The sequence below is a fragment of the Grammomys surdaster genome, unplaced genomic scaffold (genome assembly GCF_004785775.1).
Source record: "Grammomys surdaster isolate TR1022 unplaced genomic scaffold, NIH_TR_1.0 129, whole genome shotgun sequence".
In the NCBI taxonomy this organism is placed as follows: domain Eukaryota; kingdom Metazoa; phylum Chordata; class Mammalia; order Rodentia; family Muridae; genus Grammomys; species Grammomys surdaster.
This window is the reverse complement of record NW_021604587.1, coordinates 18,984,766-18,994,726: the sequence shown is the minus strand read 5'-3', so window position 1 is coordinate 18,994,726 and position 9,961 is coordinate 18,984,766. Positions and strand designations below refer to the sequence as shown.

Genomic DNA, 9,961 nt, shown 5'->3' with positions numbered 1-9,961 from the left:
ACCCAGGGCTCAGCGCTGGCTAAGCAAGCATTCTACCAACTGAACTGTATCCCCTGCCTGGATCTTTTGTTTAATCCACCAAATCTGATTTTGAACTAGGTGGAAGACCCAGACAGAGGGCGGAAAGGGATATTTGCGGGCTCTGGTGCAGCTGGAATCATTTCCCTTGGTCTCTCCAACGCAGTTCGCTACTACTGAAGCCACATCTGCGCCCCATGCCACTGGCCACTCGCTAAGTGGCGGGCGGGGCGGGCCCTGCTTGGGAGCTCCAGCCGCAGCAGCCCGCAGACCTGCCCCGAGCGCCGCGCGGAATCACGGTCGTGGGCGGGGCTCCGGCGGTGGGCGCGGCGTCCGGGTGGCGGTCGCCACTCGGGTGGTGGCGCGGGCGCCCAGGGCAGACACTAGGGTGATCCGGAGGCGCGGCCCTGGAATTAGGCGGACAGCGGGGCTGAGGCTGGGGCTGGTGCAGTGTGCGCGCGGGGCCGCCGTGCCTTGGACCCGTGTGGCAGCTGCCGGGAGCGCTGCCCTTCGCCATGTACACCTTCGTGGTGCGCGACGAGAATAGCAGCGTCTACGCCGAGGTCTCCCGGCTGCTGCTGGCCACCGGCTACTGGAAGAGGTTGCGGCGGGACAACCCCAGGTTTAACCTGATGCTGGGGGAGAGGAACCGACTGCCCTTCGGGAGACTAGGTGAGCTTTTCCCTCGTGGCAGCTGCGCGCACGAATCGGAGAGCCAGCGCTTTTGTTTTTTAAGGTCATTAATCTTCCCCAAGCAGGAGCTCGCTCTAGCAGATCTAAAATGGGTCCAGCAAGACCTAAACTCGTAGCTGGATTCGGAACGGAGTCTGGGTGCGGTTGCCCTGTCTACTGACAGTGACCTATCCCTGCACCCGGGGTGTCGGCCTGGTTCCCCAGGTTCCCTTCAGTCATCTTGCAGCTTTCCGCCACCGAGGATTCAGCCCTGTGTGGTGTGGGCGTGGAGGGGGAGTTGTTGTTGAAACCGTGGATGCTTGTGTTACCCGGAGGCCCAGATGAACCGGCTTGGAATCTGGGGAAAACTCACTGACTTACCCAAAGCAGAGCTTCCTGGGGAGCTGGGGAGTGGGGAGCTGTTCCATTTCAGACCTTTCCTTTAGCTGCACCAAAAGTGTGCGTTTGCAACTGTGCATCTAGTGATGTTTTCTTACACGGTCTTGGTGACTTTTGCTCTCCTCATCCACATAGGCGAAGCTGGTTTGGTACCACTCAATTCGCATACTCTCATGTAGGAAGGGACAAAAACTCCCTTATAAATGACGTAATCTAGAAGTTGTCCTGATGGGTTCAACTAATATTCCACAGATTTGAACTTGATCTCATGGTCCCCTCACTGCATAGTCATGGGGGGGGGAGGGTGCCTCTCTCTGGGTAGCTCGTTATTTTACAGAATTTCACTTGGGGGTGGGATCATTTATATTCCAAGGACAGAGGGGAGGGGGACACCTTTACTTTAGAAAATACTCCAGAGAGTAGTGTCCCATGTCCTGAAGAGGGGAGGTTTTTTCAGAAATAGGTGTGGTCAGAGATGGATGTGGCTACACTGAAAGCAATTTGTTTGGAACTGACTATTTGGCAAGCTTGCATAGGGCATTTGGGTGACATTATAGCCATACCAAGCTATGATGGCTTATGGAATGAAGTATGTTAAGGCTTAATCTTACTGAAATAGTTGAGGGACAACTTTTCATTATTACACAAGTTTATACTCTAACATGGTGATTCCATAGAGTGGTGTTGGAAATCACAGAATAGAAAATGTGCTTGGAGCCGGGCGGTGGTGGCGCAGGCCTTTAATCCCAGCATTTGGGAGGCAGAGGCAGATGGATTTCTGAGTTCGAGGCCAGCCTGGTCTACAGAGTGAGTTCCAGGACAGCCAGGGCTACACAGAGAAACCCTGTCTCGAAAAAGAAAGAAAGAAAAAAGGAAGGAAGGAAGGAAGGAAGGAAGGAAGGAAGGAAGGAAGGAAGGAAGGAAAGAAAGAGAAAAGAAAAAAAGAAAATGTGCTTGGAAACTGATGTTCTTGTGGTAGCCAGATTCCTCCAGAAGGGCTCAGCAAAGAAAGTCCCACAAAACTAAGTTCCCTGTGAGGAGCACAGGAGCGACTGACTAAGTGGTTTCTCCTTACTTTATCACTTCCTTTCCTGACTTTCTGCTCCTCCTGGCAGTTGACAATGCCTGGTGGTAAGAACTTAGGTAGGACACACCAAAAGGCTCCACTCAGCCTGGGGTGGTGGTAGCTGGCCTTGTTGTTGTGCTGACAGGCAGAAACCCTTTGGGATCCCAGTCCTGAGAAGGCAACACGAATTTTGGAGATGACCAGTAGACATTTAATTTTTATGGAAAAGACAGATGAATCATCTAATTAAAATGGTTCCACGCTCTTGCTGTTGGGAGTATTCTCTTTTTGTCTAAAGTGGGCTGCATAAAACCCAAGGAGAAAGCATGGAGAGTCAGGTTCAGATGCTAGAAGGCCGCAGCCAATGGGATTCGAAGGTACCAGGTCAACAGGGACTTGGGCCTGTCTTCAGGGAGATTGTGCAAACCAGATAAATGTCTAAAAGCTCTGATTTGATGGTGTGCCATGGTTGGATTAATTATTGGTACTTTTAACACCCAACTCAAAGTCTCTTTTTAAAATCTTACTTTTTGTTGCGAAGTATTTTGTTAGGGGTTAATTTTTTTTATTTTTATTTTATTTTATTTATTTATTTATTTTATTTTTTTGTTTTTTTTTTCGAGACAGGGTTTCTCTGTGTAGTCCTGGCTGTCCTGGAACTCACTCTGTAGACCAGGCTGGCCTCAAACTCAGAAATCTGCCTGCCTCTGCCTCCCAAGTGCTGGGATTAAAGGTGTGCACCACCACTGCCCAGCGCATCCCTTCCTTTGAAGGGACAACTGACCAAGCTAGCTCAGTCAGTCGACAGGTTCTCCTGGGCAGGAGTGAGGATTAAAAAGAAAACAGACAATTAGACAACACTGTAGCATGACCCAGCCAGTTCTGAGGCTGAGGTGGGTTTATAAACCTCCCAGTCTGCTTTTATACAATTTTAATTAAATGCAGGTAATAAGGTCAGTTCTAGGTTGAGGAACAAACAAGGCCTGTGCCTCCCAAGTGCTGGGATTAAAGGCGTGTGCCACTATTGCCCAGCTAAATTTTTTTTAATAAACATATTTTTCTAATCATTTATTTGTATTTATTTCATTTTATCATTGTGGTGCTTGAACCCAAGGTGATGCTTGAACCCAAGGCCCCATACATGCTGAGGATGCACAGTGCTACAAAGCTATACTCTAAGTCCCCAGTTCTGGTTTTAAAAGGGTTTCGTTGTAAGAACTATTGAGGTGCCTCCTTGTGGGATAGTGCAGAGAGGTCTCAAGCTTCTGATGGTCTTCTCACTCCCTCTTTTCACTTCTTAGAAGCTTCTAGAAGCTCCTTGAAGTAGATGACCCATGCTCTGCTGCCTTCTTTGATATTTGGAGAACGTGAGGTCGGGGCTGGATATATGGCTAGATTCAAATAGCTTTGCTCAACAGGTTACAAGCTTATGTGTGTTAAGCCCAGAGAGGACTATGCTAAGGGTCTAGGAGATATGAGATAGAAAATACCCAGTGACCTTCTAATAAGAAAAAGAGAGCCAGGCGGTGGTGGCGCACCCGCCTTTAATCCCAGCACTTGGGAGGCAGAGGCAGGCGGATTTCTGAGTTCAAGGCCAGCCAGGTCTACAGAGTGAGTTCCAGGACAGCCAGGGCTACACAGAGAAACCCTGTCTCAGTCCTCCCCATCCAAAAAAAGAGAGAGTCGCATTACAGCTGGCCTGCAGGTCAGTGTTAATGTTTCGGTATTGAGAGTAGATACTGAGAGAAAAAGGGACAGAGAAAAGTACTCCATGTTTGACAACCAGCCTGAAATGAAAGACGGGGGAGCTGGCACGACACATCTGTCCTGCACACTCTGCTACTAACATTGTCACTCCGCACCTGCTGTTTCCCTTCTGAGTCTCTTCTTTCCTTGTAGGTCACGAGCCTGGGCTGGTACAGCTGGTGAATTACTACAGGGGGGCAGACAAACTGTGCCGCAAAGCTTCTTTAGTAAAGTAAGTGTTCCCGAAGACCTCCATTTTTGGTGTTTTGTATACATGCTTTAGCTTTCATCCTGAAGCACTTAAACCAAGATAAGGGATTATTGTAAGGAAAAAGAAAATCTTTACTGTTTTAAAACCAACAGATAGCAGGGCTGTGGCCTCCTCTAGGTTGCTTTTATTACAGTTTAAGGCGTTGCTGTGTGTCTCTTAAAGCCTAATCGCTTCTCGGCCTTTTGGCTAAGATCAAGTGTAGTGTCTCTTAAAGCCTGGCTGTCTCCTAGGTGAGGCTCCCTAGAAGCAGAGCCTGGCTCTCAGGAAGGGAGTTCTAGTGTAAGTGATTTCTTGGAAGATTTTCAAGGCAAGCCCATCTGTAGTCGAGGGAGGCAGAGTAGGGCAGGGCAAGTTAGGAGCCAAACAAAGGAGTGGTTTTAGCTTACCCCTGGTGTTCTGACATGGATGACAGACACCTCAGAGTTGTTGCATCTTGAAGCTGAGTGACTGAGCATCTGCTACAGTGTCATTCGGGTGCAGTTCTACTTTTTCTTGGCATTTGCTCATCTAGAAACCTTCCCATCCTCTCTAATTGTAGGGAGAGGGTGGGCTGTGGGATAAGTTGCCAGGCATTTCTGGTCCCAGGAGAAGAATGTACAAGCCTTCCTCAGAAGACTCTCAAGCAGCTAGGGATCCCTGAGAAGATATTCAGACAGAATGCAACAGGGTCATCTCCACCACCCATCTCTGAGCCCATAAGAGTATGGCTAGATATCGCAAGGATGGTACTATAAGGTAGAATTGAATAGTATACAGTGACTGAGATCCAGAGTCAACAGCTTGGGGTTATCCTCAGCTCTTTGAAGAATCCTCTTAGCAGTAAATCTTCTCATCCCTCTAAGCCTGAGTACCTCCCTCGTAAAGCCATTATGAGGATTAAACCAGGTGACATGTAAGAGTGGATGCAGCACCAGGGACTGGTACCTCGTGGGAGTTTGGGCTTTAACATGTGTGGGTGTAATTGTAGTAACTACCTAGTCTCATTGCTTTTATTACTGTCATTTTCAGATGGAAACTCTTGGTCTTGTCCCTAAGATCAGGGCTATGGTAGGTCTCCTGGGTTCTTTCTCCATAATTCATAAGCATGTCTGAATGGTCAAATAGCCTTCAGGTAAAGAGGCACTAGAAGGTGGGATTCCATGCAAAATGCTGTCTTGCTAACACTTCTGTCTTAGTTAGGGTTTTACTGCTGTGAACAGACTAAGGCAAGTCTTATAGGGACATTTAATTGGGGCTGGCTTACAGGTTCAGAGGTTCAGTCCATTATCATCAAGGTGGGAGCATAGCAGCATCCAGGCAGGCATGGTGCAGGCAGAGCTGAGAATTCTACATCCTCATCTGAAGGCTGCTAGTGGAAGACTCCCCTCCAGGCAGCTAGGGTGAGGGCCTTAAGCCCACGCCAACAGTGACACATCTATTCCAACAAGGCCACACCTCCTAATAGTGCCACTCTCTGGGCCAAGCATATACAAACCATCACAGTTTCTTTTGGACTTAAGAGGTTGGGTGCTTCTCATAACATCTCTGTTTTTCTCTGGATGTGCTGGTTCTGGTATCTTTCCCATTTCTCTGGGATGGGTTTTCGTGATTTAGCATCAACTCCTAAAACAGAGTGAGGTTTTCTGAAGTCTTTGTATCCGTGTTCTTTTTCTGTTTGGAGTGTAAATGGCCAGGGCTGGAGAGATGGCTCAGTAGTTGAGAGCACACATACTGTTCTGCCATAGTGTCTGTGTTGGGATCCCTCACCCACATCACACAGCTCACAACCGCCTCTGACTAGCTTCAGGGCATCTGCAGCCTCATCTGGCCACTGTGGGCACCTACACTCATTTGAATGTGAGCATGCCCACACAGACACATAAAGACAAAAGTAGAATTCTGCTTTTATAAGTAGGAAGCAGAGGATGCTATAAAAAATAATAGTGCTTTGCATATTTGCATATTCAACAGCTGTAATGAGTCAGAATACAGGGCTGGAGTCATGACCAGTTCTCTTACCTTAGACAGCACCATCCTGAATCCCAGTGTCCCATTTGGAAAACAGGGTTAGACAATACCCACTCTTTGGCCCACAGTCACATAGGATATTATCTGTAATGGTGCCTTGCAAATGGTGACATGACCTGTGCTGGTGACTGTTGTGACCATTAGTAACAACTTCTGTTGCTCTCTGAGTACTCTGCAAGGTACTGTAGCAGTTCCAGGAGATGCTGGCTCCCTTTCACAGTGTGTATCTCTGCTGTGGTTGTGTATGGGTTGAAGGAATGCTAGAGAGTTAGAAGTGTGCTCTCCCTCATTTTGTGGCTAGAAGTGACAGGAGAAGGAACAGGTTGTCAAAGGTCCAGCATAGAACCCCATGCAGGCTCTGGGAAGCCCTCTCAGGCATGCCTGGCCATACTGTTCTATTTTTACAGGTTAGAACCTTCCTTGTTCAATATGAACTGCTCTAGCCTTGGAATGTATATTATTTGAAAAACTTTTTATGTCCAACATTAACTATTCCAACTATATGTCATCTTATTATCTTAATATTGGATTTAAAGGGGTATTGAACTTACCAAAAAGTAACTCTCAAATTTTTAGTTTGTTAAGCTAACATTCACAACATCAGTCCAAGAAAAAATTTCCACATTTTGTCACATGATAAAAATATGCAAAATCATGATTATTAAGTGTTATGAAATTGGATTAAGTGTTATGAAGTTGGATCATACAAATTATCATACCTGTATGGGTAGATCATAAAGTTTTTTTTCCTTCCTTGAGCTGTAAACTTAGCTCTTATGTGTATAATAAGAATTTATGTGAGATTTTGTATAACGCCATTTAAAAATCTAAAAAAAAAAAAAATGAATGGAATAAGGGCTTGCCGGGTGAAAATAATGACTTAGCAAGTATCTCTATTTCAAGAAAATATTAATTGGAGTTAATACAGGAAAATGCTTTCATCTCCATCAGAGTCCATCCGCAGAGAACATTCATTAAGTTCACTGTCTTCTGTTTGATTTTTTTTTCCCAACCGTTTCCTGAACTGGTGATTCATCATGCCATGACATTTGCAAGTGGATCCTGAGCATTTGGGCAGCTGCAGCCATGATACTTTTTATAGAGTGGGCCTGGGAAAACTGAGAAAGCAAATGTTTCCAGTTTGTATCATCAGGTGCAGGGAAGCAAATGTTTCCAATCGGAACCTTATGCTGCAATGGAGTTTAAAAGGAAACACTAACATCCCACCAAGTCTACATTTTAACCCAGCCTTGAAGTTCTGTCTGTTTTAACAGAAAGTAATTTTTACATGTAGAGGAAATTCTTTGACAGATACAAAATATTAGAAGATTACTATACCATGAAGTCAACATTGTTTAGGTCAGTGGTTCTCAACCTGTGGGTCTCGACCCCTTTGCGGGCCATATATCAGATATTTTGTATACCAGATATTTACATTACATTTCATAACAGTTGCAAAATTACAGTTATGAAGTAGCAACAAAAATAATTTTATGGCTGCGGGTCACCACAACATGAGGGACTATATTAAAGAGTAACTGTATTAAAAGCATTAGGAAGGTTGAGAACCACTGGTTTAGACTGAACTTTGACAATGTTTTTCTGTATAAGCAATACCCAAAGTATTCATTGGAAAGCATCTGCTTATGTCATAGCTTATCTAAAGCTAAAGAGAACTTTAATATTTTAAGATTTTTCAATTCAATTTTGATGTTAGAGTTTGTAGCCAATGGCTACTTAGAGCTTAACTATAAAACTTGAGAAATAACTATCTTAGTTAGGGTGACTATTGACCCCATGACCAAAAACAACTTGGGAAGGAAAGGATTTATTTGGCTTATGCTTCCACTTTGTAATACCTCATGGAAAGAAGCCAGGACTGGAACTCAAATAAGGTAGGGACCTGGAGGCAGGAGCTGATGCCAAGGCCATGGAGTGGACCTGCTTACTGACTTGCTCCTTATGAGTTACTAAGTCTGCTTTCTTGTAGAACCCAATAGACTGGGCCCTCCCACATGCGGCACAGATTAAGAAAATGCCCTATAGGCAGATCTTACCTTGGGGGCGTTTTCTCAGTTGAGGCTCCTTCCTTTCAGATGATTCCAGCTTGTGACAAATTGACATAAAATTGGCCAGCACACTATCATTTCAAGTTTTTTTTCTTTTTTTTTCTTTTTTTTTCTTTTTTTCTTTTTTTTTTTAAAGATTTATTTATTTATTATATATGAATACACTGTAGCTGTCTTCAGACATACCAGAAGAGGGCATCAGATCTCATTACAGATGGTTGTGAGCCACCATGTGGTTGCTGGGATTTGAACTCAGGACCTCTGGAAGTGCAGTCAGTGCTCTTAACCACTGAGCCATCTCTCCAGCCCAAGTTTTTTTTTCTTAAAGTAATTAATTTCATCATCCATTCATGTATGATGGTTTTCTTTTTGTGTAAAAATGATAGCTATTTTAGAGCCGACTGAAGTTACAAGTTTAGGTCTTATTAAAAAGTTGTCAGCTAGTTGGGCGGTGGTGGCGCACGCCTTTAATCCCAGCACTTGGGGGCAGAGGCAGGCAGATTTCTGAGTTCGAGACCAGCCTGGTCGGTTTTTGGAGACAGGGTTTCTCTGTATAGCCCGGGCTGTCCTGGAACTCACTCTGTAGACCAGGCTGGCCTCGAACTTAGAAATCCTCCTGCCTCTGCCTCCCAAGTGCTGGGATTAAAGGCGTGCGCCAGCACTGCCTGGCAAAAAAAAAAAAAAAAATTCTTTAAAGAGTGTTTGGGTTAGGTATTTACAATCTCAGGTACTGATACCATTGATTCTCTCTTGACTGTGGAGGGAAAACTACACATCTGCTTCTTCTTCTTTGCTGGAAATGTTGCCTTTCCAAGCAGACTGCTCTTCATTTTACTATGCCATGAGCAGAGCAGTAGACACTGACTGTGAATTTGTATGACCGTGGGCCACATCTTTTCCCATTATTTCATTTACTTCTTCATTTTCCCCTTTACTCTCCTGGGCCGCTTCTTAGTTTCTGTGCCCCTCTTTCAATTTCTTAATAGCACACCTCTGTTTATAGTTTAAAATTGCCAATGTTTATTTCTTATTAGTATTATTTTATGTGATTGAGTGTTTGACATGCATGTATATGTGTACCATATGCATGCAATGCCCATGGAGGCCAAAAGAGAATGTCAGATGCTCTGGAACTGGAGTTCCAGCCACCATGTGGGTGCTGAGAACTGAACCCAGATTCTCTGCGACATTATGCCTACACGCATAACCACTGAGCCATCTCTCCAACACCAATATTTATTTTTAAAACTAGAAAAATATTCCATCTTAGATGCCTCTCATGGTGTACATAGCTAGCTCTGCCCACTGTATAGTAAATACACAACATTTCATCCATGCATAGACAAAAAGCACTGCTTGAGCTGAATTAATCTGTTGTTCCTGGATAGAACAGCAATGTTTTTGTGTGTACTTCTAGAAACAACACCGGGATGTGATCTGAATGTAGCAATACAATAATAAAGGAAATGCCATCCTGCTAAATCAATTAAGTTGTACTCACTGTAAAAATGTTATACAGTGCATTGGTTTTCTGGTTAAATTTAGATGTAGTTTATCGTTTACTTCCTGAGTCTTACTGGCCACTCTTCAATTGTTCAGTGGTTGCATGTGACCCATGATGACCATAGGGACAGTGGTGTGGAGCTGAACATGCAGGGGGCTAAAAGTGTGTGTGTGTGTGTGTGTGTGTGTGTGTGTGTGTGTGTGTGTGTG

The 9,961-nt window shown here is 44.8% G+C and overlaps 1 protein-coding gene across 1 annotated transcript in view; it reads left to right on the top strand.

Moving 5' to 3' along the window:
* Positions 1-334: 334 nt before the first annotated feature.
* Ttl (tubulin tyrosine ligase) overlaps positions 335-9,961 on the top strand; it is a 32,573-nt gene continuing 22,946 nt past the window's right edge. Inside the window, exons 1-2 of the mRNA XM_028754828.1 lie at positions 335-690; positions 4,055-4,133. Of these exons, the coding sequence (XP_028610661.1) occupies positions 534-690; positions 4,055-4,133 (236 nt within the window). The 5' untranslated portion in view covers positions 335-533. The remainder of the gene's footprint in view (positions 691-4,054; positions 4,134-9,961) is intronic.